At 38.0% G+C, this 23554-nt stretch overlaps 1 protein-coding gene across 2 annotated transcripts in view; it reads left to right on the top strand.

Annotated features, from left to right (window-relative positions):
* FIG4 (FIG4 phosphoinositide 5-phosphatase) overlaps positions 1–14622 on the top strand; it is a 51181-nt gene extending 36559 nt beyond the window's left edge. For both annotated transcript variants that reach the window (XM_066547118.1, XM_066547117.1), the window contains exons 20-23: positions 937–1132; positions 3586–3668; positions 6703–6792; positions 12743–14622. In XM_066547118.1, the coding sequence (XP_066403215.1) occupies positions 937–1132; positions 3586–3668; positions 6703–6792; positions 12743–12920 (547 nt within the window). In that variant the 3' untranslated portion in view covers positions 12921–14622. The remainder of the gene's footprint in view (positions 1–936; positions 1133–3585; positions 3669–6702; positions 6793–12742) is intronic.
* The last annotated feature ends 8932 nt before the right edge of the window (positions 14623–23554 follow it).

Raw genomic sequence — 23554 nt, 5'->3', positions numbered from 1 at the left:
TGAGAGCACTAGACCTGCATCTTCAAATAGCATTTGCATCAATCTATGAGCTCTTTTCCCAGCCTCTAGCATGCTGCTGTCTTCCTTTAGAATGAGACACACTGTCTGTCAGTGATACATGGAACAGTCACTGCAGCAAGGAAGAGATGTTCCTTCCCTATTTCCAGGGATTTGTCTATAAACTGTCTATTCCTTCGTTAATGTCTATTCATTAACTGCCTTCCCTGAAAGACTGTGACAGTGTCTGAGAGGAAGTTGCAACTGAATGCTCTTCTGTGGCCAGTAGGAGAGGATGCAGAGTACATAAGTTTGATATGACTTCTGATGGGCAAAGTAATGTGTACCTTTCAGAGTGCATACAGTTAAATCCAGTGTTAGCCTGCTTACATAGAGATGCTGTATCTTGAAGGCTTCTTTTAAATAAGGCCTTTATATTGACTAGAATTTCTTGAGTGAGAAATACATACTGCATCAAGAAATGTTGCTGATTAAAGAATTAAATTGAGGGGAGAGATATGGAAAATAAAGGAAAAAAAGTGACATTACCATTAAGATTTGGAACCAAGATTAAGGAAGATATTGGAGTAGATATTGTTATTAATCAGAAAGTGAAACTTTTTCCAAAATCAAAACCAAAGATGTGATATCTCAATTAATTTTTATTCTTTTTTATTTATTCAGTCGTGGGGAGGGATTTAAGTAAAGAATCAGAGAATTGGTGGAGGAAAACTGACAGAATCCTTTGGGCTTTCTTTAAATGCTCTGGAATAAGAAGAGATGGAAGAAGACAAATCAGAGATTTTAAAGATGAGTAAAAAAGTTGCCCTAGAAGTTAAAACTTATTTCCCTGGAAAGATTGTAACCAAGATTAGGAATTTTAAATATTCATTGCTAATATCTTGCTGATTTCATAAATACACACTGCCTTCCTAATAGGAACAAAAATAATAGAGAAGAAACTGTGCTGCAGCGCAAAACAGCTGCTAGTGCTCCTCCACCCCCAAGTGAGGAAGCAGTGTCAAGTAGTTCTGAAGATGATTCTGGGACAGATAAAGAAGATGAAGGTGCTGTTTCTCAACGTTCAACTCCAGTAAAGGTGACTGATACAGGAGACAATACAAAAATCACAGAGGTAAGAAATTACTGTGTTAGGCAAGAAAGCTTAAAATTCACATTCCCTTTAAAAAGCATTATAGAACAGTCAGAAGTAAAGCACTGAGAACTTTAGTGACAAAGGTCTCCAGTGTAATTTTTTTGTGTAGATATTAGTACAACTGTTTCTTAACCTTTTCTGTTCTTCTTGTCATGTAATAGTGAGACACAAAGGAAAATAACATGAAAAAAAAGAAAACTACTGTCAGAAACCTATGGCATTTGAAAGGTATTCAGGTCATTACATAGTTTAAAATGCACCTGTATTAGTGTGTTAATTCAGAGCAGTAATGCATGTCTGATTATTGTCTGTTACTGTGCTCTGGCACACGTCATTCGGTGGCCTCGGAGCGTGCAAATGATTCCTTTTCTCCAAGAATGTACTTGATCTACCTACTTAATCAATATTTAGTCCATGGGATTTAGTGTGGAGCTAACCCCCTGAAAGACATGTAGTATGAACCTGAGGTCCTGAGAACCACCTCTTGGAATTACAAGGCAATTCCTTTTGGACAATGCCACTTGCTTAGGTCGATGAACTATAAATTAATGTTCATTCCGTCTCAATTTCAACCTGATTTATGTGACCACTTTTAAATTGCTGTCCCATAATTATGTGGTCTGGCATTAAAAAAAAAGAATTAACTAACTTCAAAAATGCGCATGATAATGTTACCACACAGGTCCTATGCTATTACTGCTACTAAGGTTGCAGATAACAGCAGTGAATAAAATAGTGAAATAAATTGCATTTGCCCAGTCAGGTGGAAAGAATGTACATTTGCAGTTGTGGGCTATTAATCTTTTTTTCCTAGCATAACTCCCATTTTGTTGGAATCCCTTGGGTGCTAATTTAATGAAAATACTGAGTTGTATAAAGAATTCTGGAAGTATCTATTTTATTAGTTCATGTAATAGTTCTTCAAATTCTTTCTTGTAGATATCCATTTTGGATACCATTGAAAGTATCATAGCAAAAGGTTATGCTAATGTATACTATAGAAATTTGGAAAATACTTATGTCGTCCAGCAGGGTTGGTTTTTTTTAAAGCCACAGCTACTTTAAATGGTTATAGGATTGTGCATGTTATCACTTCTGAACAAAATTGAGTATTTATGACCTTAGCATAAATGTATTGCCTGATAGGCAAGACAATTACACTGCCTTTTTTTTTTTTGCCTCGATTCAAATTTTGATTCTATTCAGTCTTTAGCCTAGGGTTGTGTGTTCTCAGATAATGGATTTTCAGCCTTCAGTAGTGCAATAGTGTCTTCTTCCTAAGCCAGTACAAGCACATTTATTTATTTGTATTTATACAAGGTATTTTATCTAAAAGTTTTCCATTATCTCTGAATAACAGAGTACCCATTCTCCAGTAAATCAGATGGTATATAGGTTTTTTAAACAAAAATCCAAGTTGAAATTTTATTCTTGATTCCTACTATTGCATAATTTATCTCACATCAGTTTTTCCCTCTGTTTTGAACACACTTCAGCACTCAGACCTAAGATATATTTTTTACATTTTTAAGATGCTTAAATGAAAGGTGTATGTAAACACAAAGTGTGATTTGAAACATTGAATTTCAATGGCTTTAAAATTGGGTGAGGTATTCTGACTTTTTAGTAATGATAAGAAGAAATATATTCCAATTTATTGCACCTTTTCATGCATTGAATTTTAGTCATAATTTACATTGTTAATTCATGCCATTCCTTATTATCTGGGGAACTCAAAAAACTGGTTCTTTCCTGTTCACATCTCCGAGAAGTTAATAAAAGATGCATTTATTCTTCTGGTCAGGACATACCTTTCTGAAGTTCTTTGACTTTGAATCATTTTGAACTAAGAGAAAATTGTCTTTATATTTGACTCATGTGTCTTGTCAGAAAACTCCCCTCAGTTTAGCGCAGAATCAGTAGACACAGTTAGTGAGCTATTGCATATGCACTGATTCCTTGTTATAGTTGACTGATATGATTGCATAATGTATAAAATAAAAATAGTTCTATTCAACCTGAGGTTTCTAATTATTGCAGAATTGACAGCAGGAAGTGTGAAAGCAAATGTGGGAGCATGCTCTAAACAAATGTGTTTTATTCTCTATTAAGTTTCAATACAGAACAGAATTTAATAACCACACCATTATGTTCTATTAATATAATTTAGTCTCCTAATATGTTGTTTTAGCTGATGATATCTTTCAGGAATTCTTTACTTATTGAATAAATGTGTTGATTAATATTTTTAATAAATAATTTTCTTTAAAAAATATGTATAAACTATGATTGCTGTGGATATGAGAAACCTATTTGTTTTTGTCTGCACTTCTGAAATGATATTTTGGCTTGCAAGGAAGTTCTTTCTTAAGAGTAATCTTTCTTTGGATATTGTTCCAGTATTCTTCATCTGAATCTTTCTTATATTCCAGAATGTAGTGCAAGCAACAAAAGATGTCTATGGAGTCAATCTTTCAGATATCCCTTCAGAAGATGATCTTGCAATATATGCAAGGTGAGATAAATTTCCAGTGGTAATTGGTAAAGGATAATTTGAGCTAGTTAAGTGCAGTTTGTCAAAGTACTGCCTTTGATTAAACTTACTTAAATGAGAAATTTGCCTATATATGCTAACTCTTTCAAAATCAAATTGTTTCCAGCTGTCTGTGTCAATTCTGATTTCAGTGGAAGCTCTGCAGATGTCTCTGAAAGTAAAATTTGGAGCTTAAATCAAATGAAAGATGCTTCAGAAGAAATACCTGTCACTTAATATAATCCTAGAAATTCATAAGTAAATTCATAGGAATTCCATATTCCTCTGATAAGTAAATTCCACAGAATTTACTTCTCAGTGGAACCAAGAATGGTTCCATGGTTGTAAGCTTTGTAATCTGTGGGGTTTGCATTTTTCAAGTGTTGAATTACTCCAATTCAAATCAATCATAATGAAATAGCTTATTCTGTAAAAATGCATATAAAATAATAAAAGTTGTCTTTTTATTTAACACGATATAAGAAATCTACACTTCATCTCAGGAAAGCACTGTGTATATATTGAAATGAATACTTGTGAGACATGGATTGACATGGCCTTGTGTGCATTTGTTTTTATTCTCTAATGTGTAATAGCAGTAGCTACCTTGTTCTATTTGAAACCTTTTCAATTTTTAAGGGAAATTTTAATTCACTGTGATGTCTAATTTGGTGATATCTAATTTGGTGATATGTGGTGTTTCATCCTGACTTAGTTCCTTAATCCACTCAAAGCATTTTTTCTTTATATGTAAAATTATATTCTCCTGCTTTTTCTTTAGGTGTAGCTATTTCTCTTGCACTCTTTTGTTCTTTAAAATTCCCACTTCTACCTATTTTCTACAAGCAGAGTCATTTAAAGATCCTAAACTTGAATAGGGTTAAGGAGGATGTTTCTCATTATAGCTGAATTTTTTACCTTCATCTATGAGTCTACTTCTGTTTCTTTTTATTTTAACCCTAGAAGATGGATGCAAATTTGACAACTATCCTTTGATACAGCAGGTAGTTTTTGTGGTTCAGAAAATGGCCCAGTGTGAGCTGGTATCTACTGTGAGTCTCTCTGTGCAGATGAACAATTCTGTGTTAACATCCAGAATTGCAGCTACTTCCAATTTTATAATTTCTTCAGGCTGGACTAATGTTCAATCTGTTGCTAATGTAAAACCATAAACCCCTTGGAGGCTTTGAAGCTCGCTATTTATATCCTTTTAAAAAAAAAAACAACAAAACAAACCTTGCATTTACTTCATTTCCTTTGAGCAATGCAGGTTTTAAAAATAGAAAAAATTACAAATTCTTTATCTCTTTCAGCTAACAAGGCATGGTGCTATTTCTGGTCTGGTGTGCTGATTTATATAATCAAGGATGTCAGTAAAATCTATACTTTGCAAAATGTACATCGCTTGAGAATAGCAGCAATTTCTTTCACAGTATGATGACAGTTCTCACATCAAGCCTTTTTCTGTTACTGTAATAAGGGAAGTGGGGATGTAAGATCCTGACTTCACTTGACATCACTGGACATGTTACATATTTTTTCATTATGAGGCTGAGGGTCTCGCACATTCAAAGTACTTCAGGTTAAGTTGCTTTATGTCAACTGATCTGTATTAAGCCTATTTGTAAATGCAAATTAAAAGTAATTCAGATCTATTCAGCGTGTTTTCACTGATGGCTGAGATAATTCTCATCAAAACAGAAATCACAGAAGCCCAGATTGGTTGGATTTGGAAGGGACAGGAAGTCCCTCCAATAATTTGAGGTTGTATGCTCCAGATCAGCTGTGTGTGGTATCTTCCTGACCTCAGGAAACTTGCTTGTATGCATTTAGGTCTTGTAACTTTCAAAATATTGAATAATTTGAAGCAATTAATTAAAATACTTATGCAATTGATTTACCTCTGGTTTTTTTAAAGTTGGTTTCAATAGCAGGCTCCTGCAGTAGAAGATCATAATTATCTTGATTTCCACTTAAAATTCTCTATTTTGGTAATGTAAGTATTTATTCCTTTAGCAGTCAAAGTGATGTTGTTTTTCTCTGAGGCATTTGTTTCTACAGTATAGAATCTGAATGGAGCAAAAAGAAAAGCTGCAATAAGTTGTTTAGGAATATGTTGTTTGTTTGACTTCTGTACACTCTTTCATGCTATTGGTTTTGCACGGGTAATAGTTGCTTGTTAAAATGTAGTAAATATTCCTGAAGTAGACCAGTAAGACTTCTTAAGCTAAATGGAAGCTCACTATTAAGAAAAACTCTCTGCCTCAGAAAATTAAACTAGTAAATCACAACTGACATTTACTTACTTGTCTTTTCAGTGGCACAGCTGTGTTGGAGAGTGAACAAATTGAGTGCAAGATAGCTACATATATTTACGTTTGAAACCGTCTGACTTTTCCTCCTATTCTGAGTGTCTAAGATTAGTGATAAACTACTTTTCAGAAGATTTTGTTCCACTTCCTTGCCAAGGAAAAAAAAAAAAAAAAAAGACAGTATTTTCCATTGACAATGTCTTCCAGCAAATATTGGGAGATGGAGAAATTGTCCCAAAAGGTTGTGGTTGTAAATAAGGGATCTGGACTAACAGCATTTCAGATGAATAGATAGATTGAATTCAGAAGAGGACTGACTTAAATCTGAAACTTGAGAGACTTTGTGTCTTTTGCTGATTTTTCCATAGGCTATTCCTTTGGCTGATTGCTTTGAGAAAGATACAGGAAGTTGACTGCAAAGGGCGGTCCTTTTCTTAGGGGAGGCCTGTTTCTTCCCGTGACATACTGGGTGACACCAATTGATAAACAAATCTTATTTCCGAGGAGGTTCTGAGTTCATGCATGCACCCTCTATGAACTTATAAAAATCTCTCTTGTTCACCAGAGAAGTACATCATGATCAGTGACTTATATAGTATGACTCAAAATCTCATTTCTTAGTGTCATTTTCTTCTGTTTGACGATTTTTGGAGAATGGTTCTTTTATTTCTTTGATTTATTCTTCAATTTACTGCTTTTCACAGGTTTGTTCAGCTGGGACAGAGTCAGCATAAACAAGACAAGAGCAGCCAGCAATTTTGTTCAAAATGCCCATTGGATAAGGTCATAAATTTGTAAGTATTCTTTTTCTTTTTCCATCTAGCCTGATTTTGCTTTTGTCATTAGATATGAAAAGTGATCGTGTAAATTTGATGTTAAATTGCTTCAGAGTCACACTTCCATTATCTTTACTGCATAAGGGGTTTCAATGCATAGCATGAAGAACTGGGTTTTTGGTTTTTTGAGGGTTTGGGTTTTTTGGCTGTTTAGTTTTTGTTTGTATTGTTTTGGGGAGTCTTGTTTTTTGTTTTTTTTTTTTTAGTTTTTGTAGTATCAAGGGGTTTCTATTTAAAAGTCTTAGCAAGCCTGAATTAACAGATAGTGCTGAATCTACTGAATTTAGAGGGCAATTTCTTCTTGCTTACTTCACTAGAAAACAAGTTACATTTGAATCTTCTTAGCACTAGTGTATAAAAAGGGTCATGGTATTATCCAAATGTCTTACTAATATTGAACCAGATCTTACAATTTAGATGATCAAGTACTACTCTTCCAATTGACATCTTCCTATAGTGTAGGCAGCTTAAAGTTTCACCAAGGCAAGGCAGAATTTTATTTACTTCTGTCCCTGGGGTACATGATCCTTTATCCAACAGCATGGCCACTTCTTAGAACGGCAAGAACTTTTCTGCAATCCTTTGGTTTACAGAAGCCTCAGTTTTGTTTCCTGCACTGCCTCTTGTCCACCCCTCTGTGCTGGTGAAGTGAGGAAACCTTAAACACAGCATTTATACCTAAGCAGGGAGAGAGACTGGGTGAGTCTCAGTTGGGCTGAAAAAGAATGACATGAAACTGCTGTAATGCTGTGTATGAGACAATACTGTCTAATAGCAGTGTTTAGTCACTTGGTATTACCTACATTTAAAGTGATGATATCACATTTGTAGGTAAATGAGCCTGTAGTTTTATAATAAAACATGCATAATGGGTATTAAAGTAGTAAATTAGATTGGCAAACTGTAAAACTGTTTTTCAATATGAGGGAGCAAGCCTGAATGTTTTAAATGGACATGTTTATTAAGAAAATATTTTGTAAGAAGAAGAATAATTTTGCTATGAATGAAGGCAGTTTCTTTTTTGTAATTGCAAGATCTCCCAGCGTGTAAGACAGTGTAGGAGATAATAATTCCTTTCTTACCCCTTTAAATGTAAATTTTTTTTCCCAATGCTGAGCTGCTGTAAAATGAACACATTAAAGAGAGTATCTACACAGAATTCTGGTGGCTTTGGGATAGTCAGATGTTAATTTTTCTCTTTTCCCAAATGTAATTTCCACGTGTTTCTGAATAGTAGAAGTGTCAAAGTCATAGGGCACACAAATCCGTGCCTCCTGTCACTCCTTCTCTTGAAGTCATGTAGGTCATCTCTCCTTGCCACTTCTACCAAACATGTTCCTCTGTGCAGATGAGAGAGGAAAGAGAATATCTTAGAGTTGGTGATTTCTTTTTTATTACAGTATATCCCTAGACTGCTTAAAAATTTTCTTTGGGTTTTGTTCTGTAACTTTTTAAAAATGTTTAAATACTATTAGAATGGTGACAGATTGTTCTTTTAGTTAAAGTCACAAATGTAACCATTCTTAAAAGGCATGTTGTTCAACTCTGAAACAAGGAAGCTTTCTCTAACTGAGTTTGAATTGCTGCTCCAAATCAGGAATTTCCTTGGAGAATACTAACTTTTGAGAAATATAATAGAATGAACATAAGTGTACTCAGGATTAGGGAGAGAGGGAGGGGTTTTTTTGTGCCTCAGTAATAGCAGCTGAGGCACAGCTTGCACTTGTTTCTCAAGGAGCTCTTGAAGAAATTAAAAAATTATACTAACTTTTATTATTTGATGTTAGATGCCTTTTAAATTGAAAAAAAATCTAACAAATTTAATTCTCAAGTGGTTGCTTCATATATGATACAAATGCAATCAAACCCTATTTCTTTTCGTATTGAATTAAGGTACTCAGTCTAAAACTTTGGGTTCATATCAGCAGTGAGATAAAAAATCTAAGTTTAGATTAGTTGTCTTTTCCACACCTCTCAAGAAAATCTTTTTTAATAATCCAACATTTCACAATTTTAAACACTTGACCATTTTAATTAAATACATGAAGCCATTACAAAAGAAGAATTATTTCTTATTTTTATAATGTCGATGCAGTGATATTTCTGAATTCAAATATGAATTGTATAAATACCGAAGAGAAGGTTCTGTCTTGAATTTAGAAACTGTTAAGTATAGACTAGTAAAAAAAAGGAGGACTTGAACAGGGACCAAAGTGATGCAGTGGAATAATACTGAAGTTGAGTGGAGGATGTGGAAGGATTTTGAAATTCTTCTTTTTGTTCTTAGAAATTCCATGAAAGAAAAAATGATGGAATTTTACTAAGAGCTAAATAGAGCTAAACAGAGCTGGACTACTTTTAGCACAATCTATTATAATGTGTATGAGGACAGACTCCAAGTACTGTAGTGTAATTACTGTTGGCTGACACAGTGCACCTGTTCCTAATTCCCTAATTCCCTACTATTCATTCTGGTATGTTATAAATAATACTGTTGTAAAAATACACTCTCAAAACCTTTTTAAAGGTACTTCATACATTTATCTAGGAGTACAAGAAACTTTATTCTGTCCTGAAAAGGGAATTGAGTGTTTTGATTCCCTGTAGCACGAAAGAAGAGTGTGAGCATGCTTAAACATCCTCCCACCAAGAGTGGCTGGTGCATACATGAGGGTCCAAGCTGTGCTTCAGGTCAGGTCATAGAGTGCTTTGGGTTAGAAGGATTCTTAATAACCATCCAGTTCTCCAACCCCCTGCCATGGGCAGGGACACTTCCCACTAGACCAGGTTGCTCAGAGACCCATCCAGCCTGGCCTTGAACACTGCCAAGGATGGGGCAAGCACAACTTCCCTGGGTGACGTGTTCCAGTGCCTCCCTGCCCTCACAGTGAAGGATTTCCTCCTACTACCTAAGTTAAACCTGTCTTCTTTCAGTTTAAAGCCGTTCCCCCTTGGCCCATCACTTCACGCCCTTTAAAAAAGTCCCTCCTCAGCTCTCTTGCAGCCCCCTTTAGGCACTGGAAGGTGAGACAAGGTCTCCCTGGAGCCTCCTCATCTCTGTGCTGAACAAGCCCAACTCTGTCAGCTGTCTTTGTAGGAGAGGTACTCTAGCCCTCTGATCATCTTCGTGGATGTTTGCTTAGGATTCAAACAAGGTGAAAAAGTAGATTTTGTTTACTTTTTAGGTATACAGAGACTTGAGGAGAACTAATTAATGTTGAAACAAATGCAGTGGCTTTCTGGTGACTGCTATATGTCTGGGAGCTAATCTACATCACCATGATGTAGATTAGATGTACTTTTTCTTGGAAGTATGGAACTTCCTCATTATAACTGAAGGTTTTAACTGTATCTTTTACTGTAGACACAATGATACTCTTGGTGAAACCATAATGTCACAGACATCTTTTCATTAAAATCCTTAGGATTTCTTCATTAGGATTTTTTCAGCTGAGAAGTTTCAGCAGCAAAATGTAAACAATGGTTATCTGCTGCTGTGGAATGGAACAGGTCTATCTGTGATTGGCCCATCTTGGATGTTTATAATTAATGTCCAATCAAGGCCGAGCTGTCTCGGACAGAGTCCGAGAGAGCTGCCTTTGTTATCATTCTTTGCTATTCTGTTCTGAGCTAGCCTTCTGAGATGAACCTTTTCCTTCTATTTCTTTTTAGTATAGTTATAATTTAATATATATATATCATAAAATAATAAATCAAGCCTTCTGAACATGGAGTCAACATTTTTGTCTCTTCCCTCATCCAAGAACCCCTGTGACCACTGTTACACCATAACACCAGGAAGCCTGCTCATAAGTGGGTTGAAAATAATTGAAAATTGTGTGTCAAGGGTTCTGTCCTTCATAACATAAAGCTTATGTTCCTGTCTACAGAATTTTCACTGGAGGCCATAAAGCTACAGGTCTCTAGGGAAACCTGATAGCCAAGTCATAAATAACATGCTCTCCTTCATGACTACTGTAAGATATTAAACTTATTAAGTAAAATAGATTTTTACATGAATATGTTGGAGAAATAACTTTTAATTAAATGACTGGATAATACAAGCACTCTACAAATAGTTACAGCTTAATACAGGGTTATTAATCAAAGTTGGCACTCATGAACATGTGGTTCTTTCAATATATTTTTATCATGTTGATGCAAGTAGGAGGAAAATTGAGATTTGGTTATTAAATGCTCAAAATTAAATGCACTTTGCTGCTCAGCTTCCATTGTACCTAAGGAAAGGATTTTTGAGTCATTAGTGCTTCAGAAATGTCATATCTTTAGAAACCAATCAATAAATAGAGAAGGCATCAATTTAGTGTAATGGCTCTGTTTTGCTTTTTACTTAATTGCCCACTTGCTAGTGGACCATTTATTAAGTGACACCTTTGTTGTTAGATAGTGAACATTGATAAGTTAGTACAGTGTGCTAGTGTCAAATGCCTTTGCTAGAGTCTCAGCTTGGATGCTTTACACTGGTTGAGTAAGTGCTGCAGAAACTATGGATGCTGTGAAAAACAATCTACTTTTAAAGCATCTAGACTGACGTTTTTTACCAGTTCTGAAAACACCCACTTTAAATAAATTAGAAGTGATAATGAGAAGAAACTATCACATTGTTGAGAAAAAAAAAATGTTTTAGAGTATGCAGCCAAACTCTATGGGGGACCAGTGATTTTATTGTCTCAAGTTCAATAGTATACTTGTATAAGTAATTCTATCATTGCAATCAAAGAGTAATCAAATGAATGTATGGCTATGCAAAGTTGAAATATAAAATTGAAAAAGATTACTTTTATCTGGAAGCCTTTTTGCTTTATATATTGTATTCCAGTTGTACTGGAATATAGGCATAGTATGTCCTACATGACACACTGCAGTAATTTTTTAAAACTAATGAACTGTCACATGATGAAACATCCGAAATACAATATATTTTACTAAAATAAAATGCTGAAAAATGAGGGAGCAAGAGTTTTTTGACAGTTTTAATGGAGATCTTCTTTTAGAAACAGTGTCAAACGTTAGTTTGTGCCCATAATGCAAGTAGGAGTTTATTAGGGCATTTTATTTATAGAAGGGCTTTCCCTTTGCTTAAGTGTTCTAGTTCTTACTTGTTTTTTCACCTTCAAAAGAAGAGATTCTATGCATAAAAATAACTTTCTTGTCTCCTGAAAAAGCACACAGGTAGTGAGTCATGACTGTGGCTTCTGTAGAATATGGCAATGATGCTAATATCTGAATGTTCATTGCATTTGGGCTGGTTGATGTTTGCTTTATGAAATAGTGAGCTTTGACAGTGAGTTGCCACTTTACTTTCTTCCCTGAGGAGCTTTGAGCCCAAAAATATGTGTCTATTAGAATTCAAATATGTTATTTGTTGAATGAAGAAGATTTTAAAAATATTTTCATAAAATATCTGAGTGCTGTTGCTTATAATAAATTGTCTACTTCCTGATAATTAGATAGAAATTTCTTACCTAATTAATCCTTTCTCTGTGTTGGCTCAGAGTATAATCACTTGTTATAATTGCTACTAAGTGGAAGCTCAATGAAGTCTTTCTTTTATCTGCTGTCATGCATGGCACAGATCTACTTTAGCTGGGGTATTTACTGACCATAGCAGGTCTGAGGAAGGATGAAGAAATGAGGGCAGGGCAAAGGGAAGTGAGAAGGTGTTCTGTAATGGGATTAATGACAACTTACCTAATTACCCTACTTGGAAAGCTGGGTCTTACCAGGTCTGCAGTAGTGATAAAAATCTAGGTAAATGAATTATCTACTGGGAACTTGCCCTCTCATTGACTCTTCTGTATATTTCAAGGAAAATAAATACTCCTCTCTCTCTGTGGAAAATTTTTACCTAAAGCTCCAAATATTCTGCATATTTGTTTTTTTTCAGAATACCCATCTCCTCCTTTTCTCAAGACAATATTTATGAAGTCCAGCCTCCAAGAGCTGATAGGAAATCAATAGAGATTTTCCACGCACACATTCAGGCTGGAAGAGGAAACATGCAGCCCCTGGGAAGAGATGACTTCCTCATGTACAGAGAGTACATTCGAAACAGATACATGTAAATCCAAGCTGGATTCTCCTGCCAAACCCACTGGACTGATAAGTCACAAAAATAATTTTAGAAAGGAAATCTAGTTTTGTTCTTTTGCAGTAATGAATTTGTTACTAACTTTTCTATTTATTGTTCTTTACTGTTATCCATTTATTGTATTGTGCTTTAGGGGGAAAGGTGGGTTAATATCTGATTTAAAAGGTTATTTAATATCTTTTTAGCTGAAAGTGTGTCCTAAGACATTAAGTGAATAATCAGAGCACCCAGAGTCACTAGAGAGTATGTAGCAATTTGTGGCAAAGAAAATATGGCATCTTTAACTTTTTATATTAATTTCTTACATTGTTATGTTTGCTAATAAAACTGAAGTGATTTGTACACAAGAACAGAAGAGAAGTTTTCTTCCTCTTTCTTGCCTGACAGAAAACAGTCTTCTTTTACAGCAGAATATTTTCTGATATTTCTTGAGGTTTTTAGCAAAGTAAGTGCTAGAATGACTGCTTGCAATTTTCTGCTTTCTTAAGCAAAAGTGAAAGATATGTGGCTTATGTCAAAATCAAAATTTGCATCAACACCCATAAACTTTGTAACCCTAATATGTGTCAAAATTAATGTCACTGGTGCTGGTAGCTACAGAATCTGTGCCACATGCTGCAGGGTGAAGATGGCTTGTGACTAATTATCACAGGTTTCTAGTACAAGTCTGAGGAGAACCCCATAATGACTGCATCAGAAAATGAGGGAATGCTCTTCACATTACTGGGTTTGGACACCTGGAGAGTGCCAAACTATCCTGTCATTTTTCTGTATGACATGCATTATCCTTTTGAAGCACACCCTTCCCATCCCTGTGTTTGTGCTCCTGGGAGATGCCTTCAGGTTCAAGCCTGGAGCCTCCAGGGAAAGTGACTGGATCAGCTGGGGAGATCATGCAAGAGGAAGCAGAATTGGGTTAGGCAAGACTGAACATCATGTCCTCTGCTGGGTAAGAGGTAAAGAGGCAGCAAATGTCTAAATAGGTTCTTTTAGGCTTGTGAGCAAAACATTTTTCAAATTAAAATAAAAAGGAAGGGAGGAAGCCTGCTATTTGTAATTGCAAGCTAAAATTCCCAACACTTTGTGGCCCTTTGCCTTGAAGAATCAAGCAGCATTCTTGACAGAACATTTTGTTCCACAGGCTTGTACAGACCATGTTTCAGAATTTTCTGGAATAGCAGAATAACTGGTTTAGGGATGCAGCCAAGTGCACATAACAGATGTAGAGAACATGTTTGTGTTCACAGTAAATTGCCTTTCAGGCAGCTACTATAGGTTTGTGGCTGCTCACTGCAAAGATGTTTGCATATCTTTGAATATTTTATGCAGTGAGTTGCACCTCTGTCAGTAACTCAATATAAGAAAAGATGCAGTGGGTAAAGGGAAAAAAGGTTTCTTGTGATACAAGTTTGTGTGTCTCAGGGAAGGACTTGCATGCAGTCAATGAGAACATGGTGCCTTGAGTTACCAAAGTATTTTAGTGTCCATTCTCTTGTGTTAATTGTTTTGGGCCAAATAGTTGTATTTTAGGAGATGCAAGAATGAATTGTCACTTTAGATAATACTTCATTGCAATTGTCAATGTTTTTTTCCTCTGGAAAAATAAAATATAGTGAATTCTTTTGCCCAATATGAAAATAATTAGAAGGAATAAATGCTTGCTTTGAAAAAAAGTACAGCTGGAGTTCATGTCTTAGTGAGACAAGCACACACTTTCCTTACTGCACTTAAACTGTTGCAAGGAATGGTTTCTAGACTATCACAGACCTTACTTTTGTTGTTGATAGATACTGATAATTCATGAAAGTTACCCTTGAAAGTGCACCACTTACCCACAGATAACTCAGAAGATGAAACTCCCTTTTCAGCAACCAATGATGTTGTTGCAAAATTTAGGGATAGTAATGATTCTGCAGCTCTAGGAGAAAATATGTTCAGCCCTCAGCAATTCAGACACTCCTTAAAGAAGAGGATTAAAGGAGATTGCTTTACAGTTCTGAGAGCTGAAGGACACCTCAGTGCTGGCTTGTGTGATCTACCATCAGTGTACTCTTAGCAGCTGTTCAGAATGCTTCCAAGTGCCAATGTCAATTTTCAATAGGATTGTTTAAAGAAAAAAGAGTCCAGTGCACAAAGCAAGACTCCCAGCTTAACCCTGAGTAAACTCAGCAGTCTGAGTGAACCTGCTGCCTAATGCACATAAATGATTATTTAAAATAGAAATACACTCAGTCACCCATCTAACAAGTTCAGCTGGACAAAGGACTCCCAAGGTGCTGCCTCTGCATCCACCTACTTTATTCCATTCTTGTGATAATAAGGTTCAGTTCTCAAGAGTGTTAAAAGTTCTCAATAGATTTGAGATATTTTCCCTTTCAGAAGCAGAAGAAGAAGTGTGTAAAATAGGAATAAGCATGAAAAGAGTGGGCTGTGTTGGCTCTGAAGAGTAACATGGTGTTCTTCTTCACTCTTTAAACCATATGGACAAAAGAAATATTTGAGAAATATGTTGATTTTTCCTCCACAATATGTTTAGGTTGTTTCAATGTGTTTAAAGGTTACATTGCAATACTATCCCAAAATGTACACCTGGAAAATAATGACTTTGGGTTCTTTTCCTGTGGAAGCAGGAAGCACAGATATCAAATTAGAACTGATTTGGTCATTTCTGTGCCACCTCTGTCCCAATGGATTTTGATGCCAGTCCAACAGCTTAAGCTTTGTACTGTGACTGCAGGAGAAGTTCTTTTCTACAATTTCCATTGGCAGTTTCCCCTCCTTATAAGTCTTGTGTCCACTTGTAAAACCCACTGACTTTTTGTTCTCTTCCTCTCATTTTCCAGAGGGACTCATCTGTGGTCCTGAAACAGGACCTTTCAATGTTCACACAGCTGCCAGGAGGAAGAAGCAAAAGAGCTGTGTATAATTCTGGGGTGACACTGGTGGCAGCTCTTTGTTTTGTTACTGACTTTCTGAGATTTTTCTGCATCACCCAGGAAGGTTCTCTTGGCTTTCACAGGCTTCACTTGTATAAACTCCAAAGCATATGTCCTGTCAAATAGTCGTGTTTTACAGTCAGAGGAAATACCAGCTTCACTCAGGAGATCATTTCATTCTCCCTAGTGGTTTCACCCTATCAGTAATTACATGAACAAGTCCAGTTCACTGAGGGTAAAACTGAGGTATGTACACAGGAGTGTTCCATTTGCTGGTGTAGATTCAATCCAAGTGATTGCCTAGAGGCTGATAGGCAGAAATACAATGTGCTTGGCTTCCAGATACCTCCCTCAGTCTTGTATAGATTTAAAAACCTAATTAAAGTTGTCACTTTTGGTGGTGATTCAGAAGTAATGTGAAACTAGTGCATAAAGTTACAAAATATTAATAATAAAACATCATACATTGAAATTACAACCCTTGCAAATATTGATAATCAGCAGCCCCCTCTGGAGTTCTTAAATCTACCTGCTACAAAAAAAAAAAAAAACATTGCAGCTGCTGATCTGTCCACTGGAACCAAGCAAGAGAGTGCTGAGAAAAGGCATGAAAAACAATGTTTAATATAATATATTAAATAGTGTTTACATAATAACTTATGTATTGCTTCTCCAGAAAGACATGCTCTTTGCATGACCCAAGGTTTGACTAGAACATTTCTATTCCTTTTTTTAAAATACATTAATCTTTGTAGCATAGAGAGATAGTGTAGTCAAAGTAGGACAGCCAACAGCATGGTATGAACCATCTCTGAGGCTCCATTTGCATTTCCCCATTCTAGGTGTGCTGTTGTGCTGCCAGCACTAAAGCCCAGTGTGGTTTTCAGTCATTGCAATAGCCACCTCTCATTTCCAAAGAGATTCAGATGTGGCCCAAAAATAGGTCTGTTAATTTTGTATTCCCTGACAGCTCAGGTACTCTTTCTTTTTTTTTTCTTTTTTTCATAGGGGTTATCTTCTGTTTATTTCCCTTCTTTTTCTTCTGATTTTTTGGTAGTGTGTTTGATTTTTTCAGCATCTGTGGTTCAGAATCCTTTTTCTCACATGTAACTGTGCCACAAGTTGTAGTTTTCTCACTATATCCATCTTCTCCTTTTGGAGTTTTCACTTCTTGAAGCAAAACTCTGTAGTTGTAATACACTGTCTGGCTTGTTTTATTACTGATGTATTATTCCGAATTCCCATCAAAGAGACAATGTAACTTTTCTTAACTTGTTTGATTTTCTACCTACTTCCCTGGAAATACAATGTGGATTATGTAAAGAGGAGAAAATAAAAGGAGAAACTAAAGAAAGTGGTAGGATTTTGACTCTCAATCAAACTTAAACCTTGCATGGAGACATTCTCTGCAGGCCAGAACTTCCATAATAACTTCTCCCATAACAAAATTAAATAGCCTGTGCCACCCTCTTCCTGGGGTTTCCCCAGATCAGACTATTGGATAATTGACTCAGATGCTCACAAGTCTAAGCCATAAAACCTGATCCTGGGTTTGAGGTTCTACACTATTTTGAGGGATTTTTTTACTTTTCTCCTCCACAGCTTGCAAGGGTATTTTGTAGGCTCATGAACTCCCTTCTTAGCAAGAGAGGGATCACTCAGTAAAACCTTTCCTAAGAGAGGCAGGATTTTAAGAAAGACACCAGTTACCTGGTAGAAAATCCTTTTCCCCAGATGCTCTGATAACCTTTCTGCAGTAAGTCCTATGGGAGATGTTTAGGTATTTGTCCTTCTGGTCCCCCTTCTTTCCACATAAATCACAGTCCTTTACAGTGGGCTTGATACCAGGAGTGAGCAAGAGCTGAAATGTATCTCAGTGAGGCAAGGGAAAGGAAAAGGGCACATTAGGGAAGAGCTGGAGCTGTCTGGGTGAAAAGACAGGGTTGGACACCAGTGAGGTCTATTTGAATAAGCAAGCTGATGCACAGGGAAGAGTGGATTGGCAGGGAGGCTGCAGTTTAGTTGCTAGGAAGTGCAGAAGAGCTGTGCATGCACCTGGGCACAGGCAGAGAACTCTCTCACGTTGCTGGTCGGGTGGGCAGGTTGAGGGTGCAGAGCTGGAGCTCCCAGAGTCACAGAGCCCAGCTCAGTGTGTGAGCACAGCCCAACATGCCCAGGGACACGTGGAGCAGGGGCCTTGTGCTGCTGCGGCAGGGAGGAGGCTGCGGCACAGCACGTGGAAAACAAGCAGCGAGCCTGCCATTGAGACATAGCCCATATCCACATGAGCCCTGACTGGAGTCACAGCAGTCATTTGGAAGACACATGTGCTAAGCCTGATTTGAATTTCCAAAGGTCACATTTCTCATTCTCTGTGCACCAGGATTCTCATTAACAAGTGTCCCCAGCTGGCCCTGTGCAATGTCCTCAGGACATGCTGTTGTAACCAAGTCGTGCACACAGGGCTTCCCCCAAGGCTTCAGTCTCATCTCACTGCTTTCCACTTCTGGGGTGTCATAGGAGAGGGGGCTGTGTCCTGGACACACTACATAGGGGATCAGATTTTGACCTAGCAGGCACATCCTGCTAAGTGTTGTACGAAACCTATGGAGCAGCTTTCTGGAGGTGTAGGCTGGTTTGTAGCACCATCTGATTGAATTCCCCCTTACCTGGTGACAGTGACATCAAAGCCAGGTAGGCTGTAAACAGAGAGGAGGGCTTCTAGTCACATCAACTCTCCTGGGAGACAAGTTACCCCTCTGCAGGAGTTAATTCCTCCCCATTGTGCCTCCTTGGAGGTACAGACACAAATGGCTTAGCCAAAACAACTGCACTTAAAAAACTAAAATTAGGGTTAGGTTAAAATTAGGTTAAAATTAGATGAGTCCCTCAGTAGCCTATATAAAACCTGGCAGAGCTGTGAAATAAGTAAACAGCTACATTATAGGGTCCCTTATAAAAGGATTTTATGGCTTTAGCCTCTGTCTCATCTATTCCAGACACGGCTAGGTACTCCTCTGGTACAGTGCTTCTCTAAAATAAGGGCGTGTGCCACCTCAGGGCTACCCTGTGTTGTCAGGGGTAGACAGGACTTCTGACTCACCAGCCAGGCTAGAGAACAGGCTGCTCAGGGTTAGAGAAGCTTGTCAATCATCACTGGCTTTGAACAAAAGAGGATTTTGTCTGTCTCCATTGCTGATGGGTCATGGTGACCTCTCTGGCTATGTCAGGAGCCTCATGCAGGGACCAGCTCTCCTCAACTCCCCTGGGACTCACAAAGCTTAGCTCTGCTTCTCCTCTGCCTGCTGACAGCATGTTCTCCATCTGCTGCCTTGGCTTGAATCTCTGACGAACATTATGTTATGGAATGTCTTCTCCAGTAACATTTATACCATTAGGGACTCCACAGAATTATCCACTTCCCACTCAATAAATGCTTTCCTTTCAAATGCTGGTTTTGGATAGTGTTTGCACTGCAGCCTGCTGAGCAAAAGCCATTTGGGGAAGTTTCTGAGAGAGCTTCACTCTGCCTGAAGCTCAGAAAAGTGTCATTCACCTGAAGATGAATTACCTGCCTTTTTGGTCAGAAGTAATTGGTCACAATTTGGAATCTTCACTCATCTGCCATATGAATACTACCTGACCCTCATCTACCTCATGTATTCTGCTTTTGGATGTTCAGTATTAAGTCTTTGGATGTTCAGGACTAAGACCCCAGATCACTGAATCTGTTGGTCTGTTTTAATCAGCACCACTGATCTCCTCCATTTATTAGATGTTGGTGAATTATTATACTCCCATCTATGAAATGCAGAGTATACGATGGTAGCACAAATACTGCATTGGTTAGTTGTTTTTGCAGATGTCCCCTATGGATTTCTTTTCTTATAACTTAGATACACTGTTTTCACTTTGCATATCATTGCCATTGTTGATTTTATCGATCCTTCTGCACATCTTCAGTAGCATGGGTCTGAGCACAGGGTCACAATTCCTGCTCTGAGCAATCACAGAACATCTCTTCACTTTCCAGGTCTATAGTTGCAAATGTGAAGCTGATAAGTTCAGTCAAGGATGCGTTTCTTGCTAATTCTTCTTCTTGGCGTTAGTTTGTTCCTTCATTGTTTTTTCTGGACGGCACGTTTGGGCGGATTCGGAACTAGATGTCTCTGATTATATCCCCTGATATTTTCCTTCTTTTAATTTTTTTTCTTTTTCAGTGATTTGGCTATTAGCTGTGCTTATAGAAATAGAGATTGTAGTTCCTAAAGGCAGCTAAAATCCTTTCCATGCTTTCAGTAGTTTGTCACTGACAGAAATTGCAGCAAGGTCCAAGTGCTGAGGGTGCGGTCCCAAAATACCCTTCTAGGGCCACTTCATCACTTCCTTATAAGAGAAGAGGCTATTCAGAAAAACCCTGAGGAGACATAAGCAAAAAGTGTCTCTTCCCCCCCTTTATCAAGGGCTTGCCTCTCACAATTGTCTCGGTTCTCTCCTGTTGTCCCCTGAAATCTCCAACAGCTCTTCACCGCCGTGCTCACGCAGGGAGATGCAGACGGGAAAATATTCCCAGACCCCAGGCTGAGCATCTCTGCACAGCTGTGTGTCAGCACACAGGGACAGGCAACAGAGATGGGCCAGCTTGTGTTTGGTCACAGCAGGAAGGGGGAGGTGTTTTGAAAGAGCATCACTTTTCCCACAGAATTCCCCAAAGCTGAACTGTTTTATTTTCTGTTACAGCATAAATTTTCCAGTGCAAAATAGAAATATCATTAAAGCACTGTCAGTATTACAAAGTTTGGTACAGTATGAATTTTTTCAAAGGAACTGTTTACATTGAGCTGATTATTAGCTTAGTCTGTAAATCCCCTGAAAAATATTTATCCTCAGTATAAGTGCTGTAGCTCAGGGAAGGATACAGTTGCACTCCTCACAAGCATAACATGTTTTTCAGCTTCTAATTATGGAGCAATCACAACACCCCTATAAGGAAATTAATGGCTTTGCTATTTGTATGTAATTATATTTATCTATTTCTCAGTTCCTTTTTTGTTACTGACTAAAAAAAAAATTGCCAATGCCTTTCAGTGCTGTGATTTCAGAACATTCATTTTCACTCAGTTTAGGGTCATTTCGCACATTGTCCTGTTTGTAACTCAACAACTGCATGAGCAGGAGCATGAGCAGGAAGTTTCCAGTTCTCATCTATGCTGAGAACTGCTCCTGGTGTTCTGCATTCTCAGCCTTACCCTACCTCAAGGGGCTTTAGTGCAGACTCATGCCAGCCACTTGCTCTTTGAATCCTGATTCTGAGACTGTAAACATCCTCTTTGCTGACAGTCTGCTTCTTGCCAACATGATTGTTAAGCTTCCTCACACTCACACTCCCTTCTTTGCTCCCTCATTCCCTTTTCCCGCCTCTGCTTTGTAGTTTGTTCATGCTGGCATGCTACACTCCATGGTCTCCCTTTCAGACAGTCATCCAATAACCTCAAGGGGGATTTGGAGACTTGCTACTTGCTTTAATGTGCCTAAAAACTGTTGCTCTCTCTTCAGGCTGGGCAGAACATTCTTCATTTCAAATGACACCAACACAAAGGGAGGTTGCAGCTACAAAGGCTGTGATGGAGTTTTAACTCTGGAAACCCAGTGGCAGAAGGAAAGTGCACACATTGCTTGGTCTCTGCCTCATCAGGAAAAACTCACTCATAAGCACACTGATATCTAGTAGCAAGTCTTTCTAACGTGGAGCTTTGTGGGAATACTGCTTTGAGTTCAGTGGGAATAGCACCAGGCTTAAAATGTAAAAACATTTCTAAAACTTAAGCATAAAAACTTTCTAAAACCTGTGATACATGGGTAGAATTAGGCCATACTGTATATACACAGTATTTTCCTCACACTGTACAGCAGCACCACATTTAACAGCAGTGAGGTTACAGTTTAACCAGGGACATCGTTCCAGTGACACCCTGAAGATTCTGCAGACTATAGATGCCTTTTGCTGGCAGTAAAAGTAGTTTTCAACATATATTAGGCAAGAATAACTGAAAGACTACATTACAAAGCCTATCTTTCATTTACTTAATTTCCTAGGAAATGCAAGCAATAAAATCAATTTCCATCAGAAAGGTATTTTTAGAAGAAGTGGCCTCTTCCCTGGCCAGACTCACAGCTCTCCAGTCATTGCTTTCTGTGCACTTTGCTTTCCCTCTTTGTTCTTCTTCTCTTCCTACCTTGCCATCTGAAAATTATTTCCTTTCTATGCTCATCTGGGCAGAGAACAGTGGCTAGATACCAAAGCCTCCATTCCTAGCTGGGGATGTAGGCAGGGAAGAAAGTCCATGTGGGAACCAGAAAGAAGCAAAAAGAATTACCCAGAGTCCTGGTGCTGTGTCTGTGCTCATGGCAGGGTGCAAGAAAGCCTCATCTTCTCCCTCAATTGACAATTGACAATTTTGCTGACTTTCAGACTGTAATTTTGAGAGTCAGTTCAGGTGGTCCACAGCCAGCACTAAGTCAGTGGGTCCATGGCCCTGGTCTTTATTGCTTCAGACCACACAGCAGCCAACAGTGCTGCAAGGTGTGACCTTCTGCACCAACTAAACACAAGGGGAGTGTGAAATACATGTTTCCTTGACATCCTCTGACACAGGGGCCCCAAGTCAGGGATTTTTTTGTTTTTCAGATTCCAGTGTAAGTGTGGTATAATTGTTCTCCCCTTCCTTTTTTCACCATGGCTGCTTCTCATCTGCCTGGTGTTAACAACTCACTTGCTTTCACTCACATATTTACACTCTTTTGTCCTAACATCTCCCTGCTGTTCTCTATCTCCCTGTCAGGCAGGGCTGGCCTCGTGTCCCTGGGATGTGCTGCTGGGGAAGGCAGATTCTGGGGCACGGTGTGTCCCTGTCCTTAACTCATGAGCTCTTTGCTATATTCTCTCTCCCCTGTCCACCTGGGGAGGGGGGTGATGGAGTGGCCTTTAGTGGGCAACTGGTGTCTGGCAGTCAACCCACCTCTGTGGGAAATGTCAGCAGAACCCAGGAGAAATAGCCCAGGTTAAGGATGAATCAACAAGAGTTAATGACAGAAATTGCATCTATTTTTAAGATTGCACAATAGGAAAAGACTGACCTGCGTTTGGTTTGAATTTGAAGTGGTTTGGCTTACTTTTCACTTATTTTGAGCTGAAAATGTGCTTATTTTAGAGTATTTATCCTGCAGAATCTGTGACACTTTATCCATCATCCATTGTACACAGTGCACATAGGCATTAAAATTACCAGAGCATACAACCTGTCACAGTCCCCGTGCATCTTCCTCTGAAATGTATCCCAGGATTGTGCAGATTTATGAAACACTCGGAAGCACATGCATCTGAGGCTGTGGTTGTGTTTCCAGCTGTCTTCTCAGCAGCAGTGTAGGTGGCAGTGACATCCATTATTCTTCCCTGACCATTTCCAGAATCCTGATTTTGGTTGCTATACCTTTGCTGAATTTTACTCTTTGGGCAGAAATTTTTTATGGCAGGACAGCAAGAAATTCAAGAGTTGCTGTTGTTTTCATGTTGCTGCTTCAACATATGTTACTGTCTGCCACGAGGAAGACAGGGTCCACCCTTTATATACATATTAGATATATAATATCATACACATATTAGATATTGTAT

Source organism: Molothrus aeneus, chromosome 3 (genome assembly GCF_037042795.1).
Source record: "Molothrus aeneus isolate 106 chromosome 3, BPBGC_Maene_1.0, whole genome shotgun sequence".
Classification (NCBI taxonomy): domain Eukaryota; kingdom Metazoa; phylum Chordata; class Aves; order Passeriformes; family Icteridae; genus Molothrus; species Molothrus aeneus.
The sequence above is the reverse complement of the archived record's forward strand: the minus strand, read 5'-3'. Positions and strand labels throughout refer to the sequence as shown.